The 18,675-nt window shown below is 42.5% G+C and overlaps 2 protein-coding genes across 4 annotated transcripts in view; one reads left to right on the plus strand and one right to left on the minus strand.

The window, feature by feature from the left end:
• Positions 1-16,579, plus strand: part of LOC100559220 (uncharacterized) — a 103,652-nt gene extending 87,073 nt beyond the window's left edge. For all 3 annotated transcript variants that reach the window (XM_062983348.1, XM_062983347.1, XM_062983349.1), the window contains 5 exons: positions 8,679-8,827; positions 11,916-12,010; positions 12,156-12,234; positions 14,249-14,357; positions 16,052-16,579. In XM_062983348.1, coding sequence (XP_062839418.1) covers positions 8,679-8,827; positions 11,916-12,010; positions 12,156-12,234; positions 14,249-14,357; positions 16,052-16,125 — 506 coding nt within the window. In that variant the 3' untranslated portion in view covers positions 16,126-16,579. The remainder of the gene's footprint in view (positions 1-8,678; positions 8,828-11,915; positions 12,011-12,155; positions 12,235-14,248; positions 14,358-16,051) is intronic.
• LOC134299687 (uncharacterized) lies at positions 705-6,034 on the minus strand. Its single transcript, XM_062983354.1, has 2 exons — positions 4,265-6,034; positions 705-1,036 (listed from the first exon to the last, which is right to left on the minus strand). The coding sequence occupies exons 1-2, from the start codon at positions 5,810-5,812 to the stop codon at positions 995-997; spliced, it is 1,590 nt and encodes a 529-aa protein (XP_062839424.1). The 5' UTR covers positions 5,813-6,034; the 3' UTR covers positions 705-994.
• Positions 16,580-18,675: the final 2,096 nt, after the last annotated feature.

Consider the following 18,675-nt stretch of genomic DNA (forward strand, 5'->3'; position numbering starts at 1 on the left):
CACACACATACATACATATATATATATATATATATTCATGTTTCAAACTTCTGAGACTGTAACTAATCTTTTGTTCATGCGTTAGTAATGTCTATGTAAATATATTAATATTACTATTGTATTAATCCATCTTCTATGCAGATTCTGTATTTATAAGTATCCTCATACATATATACATGTGCACACACATATATATATATTCATGTTTCAAACTTCTGAGACTGTAACTAATCTTTTGTTCATGCGTTAGTAATGTATATGTAAATATATTAATATTATTATTGCATTAATGCAGAATCTTCTATGCAGATTCTGTATTTATAAGTGTCCTCATGCATATATACATGCACACACATACATATTCATGTTTCAAACTTCTGAGACTGTAACTAATCTTTTGTTCATGCGTTAGTAATGTATATGTAAATATATTAATATTATTATTGTATTAATCCATCTTCTATGCAGATTCTGTATTTATAAGTATCCAAATACATATATACATGCACACACATACATACATATATATATATATTCATGTTTCAAACTTCTGAGACTGTAACTAATCTTTTGTTCATGCGTTAGTAATGTATATGTAAATATATTAATATTATTATTGTATTAATCCATCTTCTATGCAGATTCTGTATTTATAAGTGTCCTCATACATATATACATGCACACACATACATACATATATATATATATATATGTCAGCTCACCACAGCCGCTCCTGAATGAACACACGAGACTCTCTGTGGTATCACCAGGAACTTTTACTGTAGGAAACATGAACATCAGAAAAGCCAAGAATGGGAGGCTCCGGCCAACCCTCCTTTATATACCCTCCCCCTCATTTGAACAGTCTCTTCCCGCTCAGTAAAACCCCGCGCAAATTCCCCGCCAAGTCCATCAGCCGTTTCTCCTCCGAGTCCTGGGACGCAGGTGTCTTATCAATGTCAGTGACCCTGAAACTCAGAGCCACATCCAGGCTCTAGTAGCAGGGTTCTGACATGGCGTCCTCCTCCCCTTCGTCCTGGAAGGAAAAGATTAAACACAACTATTGTTCTCCGCTGTCCAGAGTTCCTTTATACTTTTTTAACAGGCTGCAATGGAATACCGGGTGTACCTTTCCTAGGTCCTTTGGTAGCCTCAGCTCATAGGTCACTTCGTTTATTCTTTTTGCTACCCTGAATGGCCCTATATAGCGTGGAGCCAATTTCTTGGATGGGAACCCCAATTTCAGGTTTTTTGTGCTCAGCCAAACCAGATCTCCTTCGCCCAATTTGTCCCCCTCTCGGCGCCTACGATCCGCAAAGAGCTTGTACTTCTTTTGTGTTTCCCGCAATGCCTCTACCACGGTTTGCCACCCTTGCTTGATTTTGGCCGGCCATTCCTCGTCGGTCTGGCCCTCCCCTTCCTTCCACTCGGGTAGCCTGGGGAAAGGTGCCACCTCCTGTCCGTATACTATTTCGAATGGGGCACGACCTGTGGCCGAATGTACGGCCCCGTTAAAAGCCATCTCAGCAAACGGAAGAAGGTCCGCCCAATCATCCTGTCTATAATTGGTGTACATCCTTAAGAATTGGCACAGTGTCTGTTGGGTACGTTCGACCCCCCCGTTGGTCGCGGGATGAAAGGCCGAGCTCAGGTTCCTTTCTGCTCCTAACAGCTGTAAGAATTTTCCCCAAAATTTTGCAGTAAATTGGACTCCCCGGTCACTAATTATCTTGTCGGGACACCCATGTAGGCGATATACATGCTTCACATACAAATCAGCAAGTTTTTCAGCTGAAGGGAGTTTTGGCAGAGCCACAAAGTGTGCCTGTTTTGAGAATAGGTCCAATATTGTCCAAATGTATCTGTGGCCTCTGCTGGGGGGTAGTTCGCCTACAAAATCCATGGCTACGCATTCCCATGGCCTCATGGGCTCCACCACCTTCTGCAATAGCCCCTGGGGCTTCCCCGGTGGTGTTTTTCCCTCTGCACATAATTCACACTGCGTGACGTATCCCCTGGCGTCTTTCCTCATTCCGGGCCACCAGCATTGTTTGGCCAACAGTTTAATGGTCCTGGTGGGGCCTAGATGACCCGCACCCTTGTTATCATGGTACTTCCTTAACATTTCTCGTCTTAAACATTCAGGAATATACAATTTCTTATTTACAAACACCAAATCCCCACACAATTCTCCCTTTTCTTTGTTTGTTTGTAACCATTTGTCCATTCCATACGCTCGCTTCAACTCTTCCTCCCATATTTCTCCTCCCCCCGTGGAAATGGCAGTACGTTTGTTTTCTTTGGCCGCTTGTGCTCGAGTTAGTACTGCCAGGCCCCATTGCTTATCAAGAAAAATACTCCCTTCAGATTCCTGAATTCCTCCCCCGTGCTGAGGCATCCGAGAGAGAGCGTCAGCGAGTATATTATGTTTCCCCTGGAAGAATCTGAGTCTGAAATCAAAACGGCTGAAATATTGGGCCCATCTAATTTGCTTCGCTGATAGTTTACGAGGGGATCTTAGATACTGTAAATTTCTATGGTCAGTCCACACCTCAAACGGTGTTCCACTTCCTTCCAGAAAGTGTCTCCAGCACTCTAGTGCTTTTAGAATCGCTAAGGCTTCTCTCTCCCAAATCGGCCAGTTTTTTTCTGTATCGCTAAACTTTTTTGACAGATAGCCACATGGCTTCAGGTTCCCCCCCTCGTCTTTCTGTAGCAGAACTGCCCCATATGCCCGGTCTGACGCATCGCAATGTAATACAAAGGCTTTAGACATATCAGGGTGCTGTAGGACAGGCTCCTCAGTAAAACGCTTTTTAAGGGCTTCGAAAGCTTCCTGGCATTCTATTGTCCAGGTCAGTTTGGCCCCTGGGGCCTTCACTTTGGCTGTTTCTCCCCTACCTTTAGTCTTTAACAAATCCGTTAATGGCAAAGTGAGGCGCGCAAAGTCCTTGATAAATGTTCTATAGAAGTTTGCGAACCCTAGGAAGGATTGCAGCTGCTTCCGTGTTTTGGGGGCTTCCCACCCCCTCACGTCTTCTACCTTCGCAGGGTCCATCGCCACTCCCTGGGAGGAAATCCTATACCCCAGAAAGTCTATCTGGTCTTTATTGAACTCGCACTTGGCAAGCTTCGCATACAGTTTTGCTTCTCTCAACTTTTGCAGGACTTCCCTGACTAGTTCTATGTGTTGCTCCTTAGTCCGAGATACTAACAATATGTCATCTAAAAAAACAAAGACTCCCTTGTACAACAATGGATGCAACACTTCGTTGATTAATTGCATGAACGCGGCGCCTCCGCCGCACAAACCGAAAGGGAGCACACGATAATTGAATAATCCGAATGCACAGGAGAAGGCCGTCTTCCACCTGTCCTCTGGTTTAATCTGCAATTTATGGTACGCTTCAATTAAGTCCAATTTAGTGAATATCTGTCCCTCCGATAACTGGGCGATCAAGTCCTTCACTAAAGGTAGGGGGTATTTATTTCCAGAACTGATTGCATTCAGGCCCCTGTAGTCAATGCAGAGCCTCAGCGTTTGGTCCTTTTTGCGCCTGAACAACACAGGCGCCCCTAGAGGGGAATTTGAAGGCTCTATGAAACCCCTCGCTAGGTTTTTATCAATGTATTTTCTCAGTTCCTCCTTTTCCCTAGCCGACATTGGGTATATTTTTGCCTTAGGAAGCTCTGCTCCTGGGACTAGCTCTATCTTCACTTCAACTCTCCGCTTCGGTGGGAAACTGTCTGCTTCCTTCTCATCAAATACGTCCACAAAATCCCGATACTCTGGGGGTAATTTATCTGCCAGTTCTGCTATCCTGATAGAGTCTTCCTCCCCCCTTTTCCCCGGCTCCCTTTCCACTTCCTGGCTCCCTCCTTCCAACTTCATCCTGAAGATCATGCTCTTATCCTCCCAGTTGATTTGCGGGTTGGCCTGCCCCAGCCATGGCATGCCTAGTATAACATTATAGCTGGCTATTTGTGATATCACAAATGACACCTTTCCTTCCCAACTCCCTATCTTACACTTTACATCTTCGGCACTGTACTTAGCTAATGATCCCGATGCTGTGGATCCGTCCAACTGCGAAAAAGCTATTGGGGATTCTAGGTTCGTTCTTTCGCATCCCAATCCCTCGGCTAATTCAGGGGAGATGATGTTCCTGGAACATCCACAATCCACAAATGCTTTGCAGGTTGCTTGTTTGCTGCCACTTTCCAGCTGAATGGGGACCACTATCATGGCTTTGTCCTGACTTACCAACCCCCCCGAGTGGTGCCTCATCGGTGGTTCTTCCTCGGCGCGTTTCCCTGCCACGGCTCTTGGTTTGGGCGGGCCTCCGCCTTCCCCTTTTCTCTGCCAGCACTCGGCAGCCCTGTGGCCCAAACGGCCGCACACGAAGCAGCCCCTCCTGCTGGTGCTCACGTTCCCTGTCGGCTCCGTTCTCCTCCCGGCTGGGGTTGATCCCTCCTTCCGGCTCCCCTCTTTCATCTGCGGCCGCTGCTGTAGCCCTCCTCGGTGCCTCCTCGCCTGGGCCAGCGATGTCTCGATGCGCCCCGCCAGCTGAATCCATCCGCGCAGTGTGTCAGGCTCATCACGATGCACCGCCCAGGAGAGGATCTCCCGCCTGAGCCCCTCTTTGAAGAGTTCTATCTTTGTCACTGCAGACCATTCCGGCACCTTTTCAGCGAGGCATTGGAACTCCTCCGCATACTCAGATACCGACCTCTGCCCCTGGGAGACGGTCTTCAACTCCTCCCTCGCCCGGATCTGCTCCAGTGGATCTCGGAAACGGGTCTCCAGGGCCCCCATAAAGCGTCGGAGTGACCCCAGACATGGGTCGCGCCGCGCGTGTAGTTGAACGTACCAGCTGGCCGCTCCCCTCTTCAACACTGCACCAATGGCCCGTACCCGGCTGGATTCCGTTCTAAAAGTGTGGGCATTGTCCTCCATATAGCCCCTCACCGTGGTCAGGAAAAAATCCAGTTCAGAGGACTCTCCCCCAAACTCGATCCTTAGTTCCTCTCGTCTCGGTAGGGGTCCCTGTGGTGGCAATCCCCAATTCTCCGCCCGTCGCAAGCCCCCTTGCGGGCCAGTGGGCCCCGCTGCTGCTTCCCTTTGTCCTGTGCCACGCCCGGCATTCGCCAGGGGCACCAGGGTCTCAGTTGGGAGCATAGCCGGGATTCTCGGAGGCTTTTCCCCTTCGTCGTCACTCTCCTCCACCCGCGTCAGGCTCGTTTGGATCTTGGGCCGGGCACCGGGCTCCTTTCGCATTTCCCTTCCCTTCGGTGCTGGGAGGTCTGCAAAGCCCTGGCTGCTTCCCATGCTCACGTCCCACATTGAGCTAGCCCGGAGTTCCCTTCCTCGCTCCGGCTCCGCCAAAACCGCCAGGCGCTCCATCGCCCTCGACATCACTGCCAAGGTGGTCTCCATCGCCGACATCCTCTCCTCCAGAAACACCATCTTTTGCGGGCCTGGGGAAGGTGAACCTTCCTCTCCTCCGGTGCTATCTCCCCGCACCACTCCGCGCCTCTGGGTTACCCCATTTGGCTGGGCATAAGCGGTGGATGACGCCAGGGCCGCCAGCTGGTGGAACTCAGCGTCCGTCTCGGGAGTGGCCCTTTCCGACCTTCCTCCTCCGGCGCCCAAGAGCTCTTCATCTTCCACTTGCATGTTACACCTCACCGCTACAGCGGGATGGTGTCCGTATTCTTGGCTTAGTGTCAGCTCACCACAGCCGCTCCTGAATGAACACACGAGACTCTCTGTGGTATCACCAGGAACTTTTACTGTAGGAAACATGAACATCAGAAAAGCCAAGAATGGGAGGCTCCGGCCAACCCTCCTTTATATACCCTCCCCCTCATTTGAACAGTCTCTTCCCGCTCAGTAAAACCCCGCGCAAATTCCCCGCCAAGTCCATCAGCCGTTTCTCCTCCGAGTCCTGGGACGCAGGTGTCTTATCAATGTCAGTGACCCTGAAACTCAGAGCCACATCCAGGCTCTAGTAGCAGGGTTCTGACATATATATATTCATGTTTCAAACTTCTGAGACTGTAACTAATCTTTTGTTCATGCATTAGTAATGTATATGTAAATATATTAATATTATTATTGTATTAATCCATCTTCTGTGCAGATTCTGTATTTATAAGTATCCTCATACATATATACATGTGAACACACATATATATATATTCATGTTTCAAACTTCTGAGACTGTAACTAATCTTTTGTTCATGCGTTAGTAATGTATATGTAAATATATTAATATTACTATTGTATTAATCCATCTTCTATGCAGATTCTGTATTTATAAGTGTCCTCATGCATATATACATGCACACACATATATATATTTTCATGTTTCAAACTTCTGAGACTGTAACTAATCTTTTGTTCATGCGTTAGTAACGTATATGTAAATATATTAATATTATTATTGTATTAATCCATCTTCTATGCAGATTCTGTATTTATAAGTGTCCTCATACATATATACATGCACACACATATATATATATATATATTCATGTTTCAAACTTCTGAGACTGTAACTAATCTTTTGTTCATGCGTTAGTAATGTATATGTAAATATATTAATATTATTATTGTATTAATCCATCTTCTATGCAGATTCTGTATTTATAAGTATCCTCATACATATATACATGTGCACACACATATATATATTTTCATGTTTCAAACTTCTGAGACTGTAACTAATCTTTTGTTCATGCGTTAGTAATGTATATGTAAATATATTAATATTACTATTGTATGAATCCATCTTCTATGCAGATTCTATATTCATAAGTATCCTCATACATATATACATGTGCACACACATATATATATTTTCATGTTTCAAACTTCTGAGACTGTAACTAATCTTTTGTTCATGCGTTAGTAATGTATATGTAAATATATTAATATTACTATTGTATGAATCCATCTTCTATGCAGATTCTATATTCATAAGTATCCTCATACATATATACATGTGCACACACATATATATATTTTCATGTTTCAAACTTCTGAGACCGTAACTAATATTTTGTTAATGCGTTAGTAATATATATGTAAATATATTAATATTATTATTGTATTAATCCATCTTCTATGCAGATTCTGTATTTATAAGTATCCTCATACATATATACATGTGCACACACATATATATATTTTCATGTTTCAAACTTCTGAGACCGTAACTAATATTTTGTTAATACGTTAGTAATATATATGTAAATATATTAATATTATTATTGTATTAATCCATCTTCTATGCAGATTCTGTATTTATAAGTATCCTCATACATATATACATGTGCACACACATATATATATTTTCATGTTTCAAACTTCTGAGACCGTAACTAATATTTTGTTAAGGCGTTAGTAGTAATATATATGTAAATATATTAATATTATTATTGTATGAATCTATCTTCTATGCAGCTTCTGTACATATCAGTGTCCTCATATACATATAACATATATGTGTGTGCTTATATAACATCCACATCATTGAAGTTCGAAACATTTATATTTATAAGTGTCCTCATACATATATACATGCACACACATACATACATATATATATATATATTCATGTTTCAAACTTCTGAGACTGTAACTAATCTTTTGTTCATGCGTTAGTAATATATATGTAAATATATTAATATTATTATTGTATTAATCCATCTTCTATGCAGATTCTGTATTTATAAGTGTCCTCATACATATATACATGTGCACACACATATATATATATTCATGTTTCAAACTTCTGAGACCGTAACTAATATTTTGTTAATGCGTTAGTAATATATATGTAAATATATTAATATTATTATTGTATGAATCTATCTTCTATGCAGCTTCTGTACATATCAGTGTCCTCATATACATATCTATATATATAAAAGAGTGATGGCATCACGGCAATTCACAAAACAACAAAAGTACAGGCCCCCCAACCTCAAAATTTGACAACACAACCCATCATCCACGCCTCTAGGTTGATACAACAAAAAGCAAAGAAAAATAGTCCTAATTAGAGAGAGGAATAATTGTTTTTATCCAATTGCTGCTACTTAGAAGGCTAAGCTCCGCCCACTTGGTCTCCTAGCAACCCACTCAGCCCAGTGTTAATAAAAGAATAAAAAATAAAATAAATACAAATAATACAATAAAATAATTAAAACACTAAAAAATTAATACAATAAAATACTATAACAAAATAACTAAAAATAATACAACAAAATAATAAAATATAATAAATAAAAAAGATAAGTTACAATAAAATTAATTTAAAACATACAAATAACGTCAAATAAAAATTCCACAAGAACTTTTAACCAATACCACCACCACTTTGCCACAGCAACGCGTGGCCGGGCACAGCTAGTAACATACATGTGTGTGCTTATATAACATCCACATCATTGAAGTTCGAAACTTCTGGTTTTAATATTTTAATGTTTCAGACTTCTGGTCTGAGACTGGAATAAATAAATGCAATCCATGAGAAAGGGGTCTAGGAGTCTTAGTAGAGCATGAGTGGAACATGAGCCAAGAGTGTGATGCAGCAGCTAACAAGGCCAATGTGATTCTAGGCTGGTCAAATGGTTGAAGGCCTTTGCCTTTCTTTCTTTCCTGCCCTTAGTGCCGGGCCACCACCACAGCGCCGTGGTGCACTGGTCGCGCTGGAGGGCCATGGTCATCCTGCTTCTGGCCACGCTCTGCATGTCGGCCTGCGCGGACCTGGCCACCGAGCACATCAGCCCCATCCTGGAAAACTCACCTGTATCTCAGGTAAGACCCAAAAAGGGAGCTGCTAGCATTCTGAGGACACTCTGAAATAGTCACCTACTTTGGATTGGAAGACGAATAATAACTTTATTGTCATTGTATATTGTACAACGAAATGAAATGCTTTCCCCAGCGCACACCACAAAATATAACTCACATCCCACCACCAATGCCACACCAAGGCATAATCATTGGCTGCAATATACAGTAGAGTCTCACTTATCCAACAGAAACGGGCCGGCAGAATGTTGGATAAGCGAATATGTTGGATAATAAGGAGGCATTAAGGAAAAGCCTATTAAACATCAAATTAGGTTATGATTTTACAAATGGAGCACCGAAACATCATGTTAGACAACAAATTTGGCAGAAAAAGTAGTTCAATATGCAGTAATGCTATGTAGTAATGACTGTATTTATGAATTTAGCACCAAAATATCATGATATATTGAAAACATTGACTCCAAAAATGCGTTGGATAATCCAGAACGTTGGATAAGCGAGTGTTGGATAAGTGAGATTCTACTGTAGTTACAGCTCTAGCTATCTCTTGTCCGTTTGTCCTTGCCTTTGTCACCCTGTACTGTCTGCCGGATGGCAATAATTCAAAAAAAAGAAGACTATGCTGGGTGAGCTGAAACCCCAAGAATACTCTGAACTTTCTTAATGTTGTGGGACTGATAACGTTCTATGTGTTGTCAAAGGCTTTCATGGCCGGGATCACAAGGTTATTGTATGTTTTCCGGGCAGTATGGCCATGTTCCAGAAGCATTCTCTCCTGACATTTCATCCACATCTATGGCAAGCAGCCTCAGTGGTTGTGAGGTAAGGCAAAACTAAGCAAGGAAATTTTATATGTCTGTGGAAGTTCCTGGGTCGGGGGGGGGGGGGGGGGAGAGAGAACTCTTGTCTATTGGGGGCCAGTGTGAATGTTGTAATTAATCACCTTGATTAGCATGAAATGGCCTTCCCAGCCTCACATCCTGGCCTGTGGGAATCCTTTGTTCAGAGTTGTTAGCTGCCCCTGATTGATTCCTGTCTGGAATTCTTCTGTTTTCAGAGTGCTGCTTCTTATTTACTGTTTTTGAGTTTTGTAATACTGGTAGCCAGATTTTGTTCATTTTCATGGTTTCCTCCTTTCTGTTGAAGTTGTCCACATGCTTGTGGATTTCAATGGCTTCTCTGTGTCGTCTGACATGATCGTTGTTAGAATGGTCCAGCATTTTTGTGTTCTCAAATAGTATTCTGTGTCCAGGCTGGTTCATCACGTGCTCTGCTGTGGCTGATTTCTCTGGTTGAGTGAGTCTGCAGTGCCTTTCATGTTCTTTGACTCGTGTTTGGGCAAAGCTGCGTTTGGTGGTCCCTCTGTTGACTTGTCCACAGCTGCATGGGATCCGGTAGACTCCTGCAGAGGTGAGAGGATCCCTCTTGTCCTTTGCTGACCGTAGCATTTGTTGGATTTTCTTTGTGGGTCTGTAGATAGTTTGTAGGTTGTGCTTCTTCATCAGCTTCCCTATGCGGTCAGTAGTTCCCTTGATGTATGGTAAGAAGACCTTTCCTCTGGGTGGATCTTTGTCTTGACTCTCATGGCTTGTTCTTGGCCTTGCAGCTCTTCTGGTGTCCGTGGTGGAGTCTCCATTGGCCTGGAGAGCCCAATTTAGGTGGTTGAGTTCACCTTGGAGGAGGTGAGGTTCGCAGATTCTTTGTGCACGGTCTGTCAGGGCTTTGATTGTGCTCCTTTTTTGACTTGGGTGATGGTTGGAGTTTTTCTGAAGGTATCTATCTCTGTGTGTAGGTTTTACTGTCAACTGTGTGGCCCAATTGTTGAGGCAAGAGACAAACCTTTCCAATGCTGGGTTGTTGTGTGTCTTTCGGGCTGTGTGGCCATGTTCCAGAAGCATTCTCTCCTGACGTTTCGCCCACATCTATGGCAGGCATCCTCAGAGGTTGTGAGGTATGGAGAAAACTAAGCAAAGAGGTTAATATATATCTGTGGAAAGTCTAGGGTGAGAGAGGTCAGTGTGAATGTTGTGTAGTTAATCACTTTAATTAGCATTGAAAAGCTTATCCTTTGTTTAGAGTCGTTAACTGCCCTAGGTTGATTCATGTCTGGAAATCCTCTGTTTTCAGAGTATTGCTTTTTATTTACTGTTCTGATTCTTGAGTTTTTTAATACTGGTAGTCTGACATGATAGTTGTTAGAATGGTCCAGCATTTTTGTGTTCTCAAATACTCTGAAATACTCTGAAAACAGAGGATTTCCAGACATGAATCAACCTAGGGCAGTTAACGACTCTAAACAAAGGATGCCCCAGAGGCAGGAAGAAGACAGCAGATAAGCTTTTCAATGCTAATTAAAGTGATTAACTACACAACATTCACACTGACCTCTCTCACCCTAGACTTTCCACAGATATATATTTACCTCTTTGCTTAGTTTTCTCCATACCTCACAACCTCTGAGGATGCCTGCCATAGATGTGGGCGAAACGTCAGGAGAGAATGCTTCTGGAACATGGCCACACAGCCCGAAAGACACACAACAACCCTGTGATCCTGGCCATGAAAGCCTTCGACAACACATTCTTTCCAATGCTAATTAGGGTGATTGACTGAAACATTAACGCTGCCTTCCAACTGACAAAAGACTCTTGTCACACCCTGGACTCTCCACGGTTATATATTTACTTTCCTTGCCTAGTTTATCCATGCCTCACAACCTGAGGATGCCTGCCATAGATGTGGGCAAAACGTCAGGAGAGAATGCTTTTGGAACATGGCCATACAGCCCGAAAGACATACAACTCCCCAAGAATACTCTGAACTTTCTTAAGGCTGTGGGACTGATAAAGTTCTTCCAAAGAGGCAAGAAAGAGGGCAAGCAATGCTTCTCTGGGCAGAAGTAGTGACCCTTTGAAGCGCCCTCCTATCTGAAATGTATTTATTTATGTAAATTAAATAAATTAATAAATATGTGCAGCTACCAAACCATGTGCAGATGCAGTAGGTTAGGACACTCTCCCGCAGGAGAGATAAAGCGGGGTATAAACGGATATAATGATGTTTGTGAGCAATGGCTTCTCTTCTGCAGTATTTCATTGGCGTGACGGTGCTTGCGATGGTCCCAGAGCTTCCCGAAATTGTCAACGGGATCCAGTTTGCGCTCCAGAACAATCTCAGCTTAAGGTAGGCCTGACTTTGGATAGCCTTCTTCTTCAAAGAGCTGGGGGTGGTGGTGGTAATAATTCCTTTTTTGGACAATAATTCCTGGAGTCCTCCTTTCCGCCATCCCTTCCTGGCAGAGTCTCACCTGCTTTTCTCTCTTTTGCAGCATCGAGATCGGGAACAGCATTGCCGTCCAGGTGTGCATGCTGCAGATCCCCATCGTGGTGCTCTTCACCGTCTTCTATGTGAGTAAGAATGGGATTCCTTAGGCACAGGCTTGGCATCACTGACTGCTCCAATGGCAGAATCGTAGAGTTTGGAGAGACCCCCAAAAGCCACCCAGTCCAATCCCAGCATAGTCAAAACTCTCCCGACAGATGGCCAGCTTCTGCTAAAAGCAAACTGTGTGTGCCTGTAATGCAGCCAGCATTCCAGTAGTGTAAGAGTTAAATGCAGGGGTCCTCAAACTTTTGAAGTGGTGGGCCAGTTCATGGTCCCTCAGACTCTTGAAGGGCCGAATTATCATTTGAAAAAAAATACGAACAAATTCCTATGCACACTGCACGTCTTATTTGTAGTGCAAAAAACCACCAACAACAATTATTTATTTCTTTATTTACTACATTTATATCCTACCCTCTCTCACCCCAAAGGGGAGTCAGAGCGGCTTACAAGTTGTATGTACATACAATATATTATATTATTAGCATAGCACAATATTAGCATTATATATTACTATATTGTACTATACCACTATACGGTAATATTATTAGTAATATTAAATTTAATATATATAATATATATAATATATAGATTCTTTGAACCCAATCCATGATTTTAACACTTTATCTTGTATGTGGTTTTTTATGACTTGCTTTTATTGTCTGATTGATTGGTTTTATTGTTTTGTTTTTATATTGTTCTGTTCGGGCTTGGCCCCATGTAAGCCGCCCCGAGTCCCTTCGGGGAGATGGGGTGGGGTATAAGAATAAAATTATTATAATATTATTATTATAATGTATAATTAATATTATATTGTATTGTTATTAATATTATTATATTGTATGACATTATAATATTATTAATAATATAATATGTACACACAATATATTATATTATTACTATAGCACAATATTGGTAAATGAAAGAACAATACAATATTTAAAAATAAAAACAATTTTAACCAACATAAACCTATCAGGATTTCAATGGGAAGTGTGGGCCTGCTTCTGGCCAATGAGACAGTCAAGTTAAGTAGGATTGTTGGTATTGTATGCCTTCAAGTCATTTCAGACTTTGGGTGAGCCTAAGTCTAAAACTGAGGGTGGGGGCCAGGTCAATGACCTTGGAGGGCCGCATCTGGCCCCCGGGCCTTAGTTTGGGGACCCCTGGTTAAATGCATAGAGTAGGGAGTTATTGCTAGAGGGAAACTCTAGTAACCAGCTGCAATAAATCACTACTGACCGAGAGGTCATGAGTTCGAAGCCCGGGTCGGGTTAAGCCCCCGACCATTAAATAGCCCGGCTTGCTGTTGACCTATGCAGCCCCGAAAGACAGTTGCATCTGTCAAGTAGGGAAATTTAGGTACGCTTTATGCGGGAGGCTAATTTAACTAATTTACAACATCATAAAACTGCCAGCAAAACACGAGGAAAGGAATGAGGAAGTACAGCCACTAGTGGACAGTGAAGCAACAGCTCCCCCTGTGACCGTAATTGTGAAGCTGGAAAAAAATGTTAAATGCCTCTGTGTCTGTCTATATATGTTGTTTGTCTGTTGGCATTGAATGTTTGCCATATATGTGTTCATTGTGATCCGCCCTGAGTCTCCTTCGGGGTGAGAAAGAAGGGCGGAATATAAATACTGTAAATAAATAAATAAGAGTTAAATGCATAGAGTAGGGAGTTATTGCTAGAGGGAAACTGTGTGGTTTCCAGATACGTAACAGGACATTCAACAGGAGGTGACAGTAGTGAGATAGTGTGAGCTTCCCTCACAGCCATCGAACAAGCCGGTTGCTCAAATGTTATGCTCTGGCAAAGCTATGTAAATATTGTAAATTACTTCAATAAACAAGTGCTGCTGGCTTCAGCAGACAGCTGGGAAGCGTGTGTTTATTTCTGTACGACTGTGCAGATGCCAGTTTGTCGGAGAAGGTAAATTGAGACAGAAGGTGAATGTGTCTCAATTTAGACCCTTTCTTGACAAGGAGACTTTTGGCTCCCGTTTTGCTCACCTGCCCATTCCTCCTCTCCACAGCCGACGGATTTCATCTTGGTCTTCAGCGACCTCCACGTTTACGCCAGCATTTTCAGCGTGGTCCTCATGAATTATATCTTCATGGATGGCAAGTGTGACTACTTCCAAGGTAATTCCTCCTGGATTTCTCAAAATGGGTTCTAAGTCTACTTGTAGTTGTGCTGTTATTATGGACTTTCATTTGGACCCCTCCGGTATCCCAAACCTTGGACTCAAATGCTAGCAAATACATTTTGCAAATTAAAATAACTACAATGCAGCTCAAACATACAGCTGGCCCTCCATAACCGTGGATTGCGTATCCACTGATTCAACTCTCCTTATTCCAAAAGGCAGGCCTTGGATTTCTGAGAACATATTTTTTAAGGTGCATCGTTTTACTGCAAACTTGTTGATATTTTAAATTGTAAGTCGCTCGGAGCACTCTGGTGGAGAGTGACTAATCAAGAAATGAAGTGAAGTGAGCTAATGAGTTCTTGAGCATCCAGTTTTTTGGTTTCCATGTGAAGTCCTGGATCAGAACCCCAGTGGATGCTGAGGGCTCGAGGTATACAAAGGTCAACATTAAAACAATGAAACTATCAGCAATAATAAGACATGTAGCCTAAAGGAATTGCAAAGTTCAAAAATAAAGAGTACCGCAAACTCTTCTAAAAGGGGATACATTTATGGCTTCACAGATCATAACCAGCACTTTAAGGAATAGAAAACAGTATTGTCCCCTATTTAGAGGTGATGCAACTTGCAGCTGATGCTGTTGCTATTTGCTTTCAAGTCAACTCTTGACTTATATGATGCTTCGAGGCTGAGAAAGTGTGGCTTGCTCAAGGTCCCACAGCCAGTCATTTGCACCGACCTCCACACATTAAAAAGAATCACGCACAGGCGTCTTCCAAGAAATGGAGGACCATCATCCTCAAACTACGAGGGATCGCTTAAGTAAGTACTTGAAGAATCTTAGGCTTTTGGTACTACAAATAAGATATGTGCATAGGAATTAGTCCCCCCCCCCCAAAAAAAAAAATAATAATAATAACAGTATGGCCTGCAAACCGAACCTCGGCTTAAAAAGCTTGAGGACCCTCGATCTAGACCAATGATGGGCAACCTTTTGCGCTTGGTGTGTCAAAATTCACCAAAAAACCTAGCATGACTTGGGTGGTGTGTCACTTCCAAGAAAAAAACCCATAATTTCACAATATGTATAGTTTAAATAACAAAAGTATATAATTGTAATATATAACTGTATTTAATAAATCAAAAATCATCAACAATCTATAGTACCTCTTGCAATTTCCACGCTGATTTCTCTCTATTGTAGTTTCAATGTAGTCATGAATAATATAATAATAGTATAATAGTAATAATATAATAATATACTACAATAATAATAGAATAATAGAATGATTTTATATATATATATATATACACACACACACACACACATAATTCCCAGGGACTAAACAACAAAAGCACTGGACCAAATCGCATCAAATTTGGCCACAAAAGACATAGTCATCCAATCAATCTGCATGCGGTAGCGTGTCAGCAAAAATGGCTAGGCGTGTCAGTGCTGACACACGTGTCATAGGTTGGCCATCACTGATCTAGACCATATTGATCTAATCTAATAAAGTTCAACCCTTAAATATGGAGGAGCCTTCGTAGAGAGTAGACCAGGCAAGGGCAACAGTCCGTAGGCTGTTAGGAATTGTGGGAGTTGAAGTCCAACACCTGGAGGACCAAAGTTTGCCCATGCCTGGAGTAGACTATGTTCATTTTCTCTCCTTCTACTTGCCGCAGGTACGGTGCTGGTGATGGTCTACTTCATCCTCATGGCTGTCTACTACTTTGCTCCTTCTCCCGCTGGATGCTGAAGTTTTCACCGGACTCTTCATTGTTCTGCCTTCTTTTTTTGGAACAGCATCTGCCTCCCTGTTAAGTCAAGAATACATCAATCTCCAAGACTTGGGCTGGATATGGCTTCCTTTTTAAATTCAATGTGGTCAAGCTCAAGGCCCTCCTGCAGGCTCCTTCCAAAGTCCATCTCATAAACGTTTGTTTGAATTGGGAGCCATAAAAGGTTTTCGGCGTCTCTTGGAACTCACCAAGAAAGGGATGAAAGGACTCATTTCCCAAGGAGATCCCAATAAGTTAAGAGAAGTTCTGTGACTTTTAAAGACTCTTGTTGGGATTGTATTGCGTCTTCTGTGATGTCCAACCATTGATGGCTGCCTCTGGTCCTTTTGCTGCGGAGAGACAGGAGCATCTCCAAGTCAAGCTCTTGCTTGGCTTTACGCGGAACATAATAAATAAGTAGTCTTTATTTTGCATCTGTCCACTGAGGTTTTGTTATTGGGAGCACCTTGCCTATAATCCGGTTTGTGCCCTACATGTTTGTTCAGTTCGTCTTCACATGCAGCTGTATTTTTGGGGCTGCTGTGTTGGGTAAGCAAAGTTCCATAAATACAAGTGTTGAATGAAAAGTAATGCCTCCACCTTGGTCACTCCTCAACAGATGGCAGTCCTGGTCGGCGGCAGGTCCTGCTTGTTCAGTAGACTCTACAGTTAGTTCCATTTGGCGGGAAGCCTTAGCATTGAACGGTTATGTTGTTAAAGTGCGAAGTCTGGAACCCTGGGAACAGTCAGTCAACGTGACTTAAGCAACGTGCAGTCATTGAATTCTTGACAGTGTCACCTCAAAGGAGATTCATCAGAGAATGCAAGTTGTTTATGGTGATTATGGTGATGTCAGTCCTATGCATCACTAGGCGAGTAAGTTTAAAGATATTGAGGTGGGAACATCTGACTTGCGTGACAAATAGAGTTGGACGTCCTGTGACAGCAACCACCGAGTTTCAGAAGGAAAAGGTCGACAGATTGATTCAGGATGATCGTCGTATCACTCAGAGAGAAATTTCAAGCATCATCGGCATTTCACAAGAATGTGTGGGTCACATTATTGCTTTGCTTGGCTATCGGGAGATCTATGCACGATGGGTCCTGTGAGACACCAGTTGCGGAAACAGAGTGTTGACTTCTTCAGTGACGGCTTCAGAAAATTTGTTCATTGTTGGCAGAAATGTATCCAATTGTCTGGCAATGATGTGGAAAAGTGAATAGTCGTAGTTAAAGAGCACATTCTGAGGATTATTTCTGTGCTTGATTTATTAAAATATTCCCACCCAAACCCAAGTAACGAAGGTGGAGGCATTACTTTTCATTCAATCCTCGTATAACCATTTCACTTGAGCCTCAAACCCATTGTTAGGTCCATGTTGTCCAACCACAGATTCAGAGGATTATTCCAGTTGGGAATAACAGACAGCATTCAAGCCATGCCAGTGTAAATTCTTTGACCGGGATGTAATTCTTCTCCAGTACTTTCAATATCCTCCTTGAGTCATTGAGTAACAATGCTGATCCAACTGAATAATAAAACAATAAGCAAGCAGTTTGACAGAGACACCATTGGTTAGTTATATCAACATTTAGCAACCATTTATGGCACGATTTTGATGGTTGTTATTAAACAAGTAGATTGGCACAGCATGACAAACACATAAAAGCAGAGACATCAAAATAATACATTGATTAGAGTATATCCATGTCACTCCATTTGTACTTTTTTCCTTGGTAGTCAGACCCTAACCAACTCCAATGTTATTTATTTCCCATAAACCTATATAATTTTGAATTTATCTTGCCTTCTGCTTCAAAAAGTCCCCCCGTTAATACAGACTGAGCTTGATCTGTTTGAAGCAGTGTTTTTCAAACTGCTCTTCCAGATGTTTTGGACTTCAGCTCCCAGAAAGCCCAGCCTACTTACCAGCTGCTTGGAATTGTGGGAGCTGAAGTCCAAAACATCTGGAGGAGCAGTTTGAGAAACTGGTTTAAAGGCTGGCTAGTGATGACTAAATTGGCAGCTACCAAGTGAAAAATCTGTTCTAGAATGAGAGTTAGAAGAGACTCCCCAGGGCCATCCACTTGGACCTGCTTCTGCTAGGCAGGAAGACACAACCCAAGCCCTCTAGACAGATGGCCATCCAGCCCGTTAAAAACCTTTCGGAGGAGAATCCAGCACACTCCCAAACAGCAGTAGATCACACTGTCAAACAGTTCTGATTGTCAAAAGGTTCTTCCTAATGTTTAGGTGGAATCTCTTTTCCTGCAATTAGAAACCGTGTTCCCATTGTGTCCTTGTCTCTTTCTCAACTGGTTGTATCAGGCATGGGAGAACTTGGGCCCTCCAGGTGCTTTGGACTTCAACTCCCAGAAATCCCAGCCAGCTATGCCTGGGTTATATGGTTCCCACTTGATGTATAGTTATTACCTGGGCTGCACACCCTCAGGACAAGATAAGTAGTACATATTTATCGCAATCATATACACACAAAAGGGAGCATCTGGTGGTGCAGCGAGTTAAA

This window comes from Anolis carolinensis, chromosome 5 (assembly GCF_035594765.1).
Source record: "Anolis carolinensis isolate JA03-04 chromosome 5, rAnoCar3.1.pri, whole genome shotgun sequence".
In the NCBI taxonomy this organism is placed as follows: domain Eukaryota; kingdom Metazoa; phylum Chordata; class Lepidosauria; order Squamata; family Dactyloidae; genus Anolis; species Anolis carolinensis.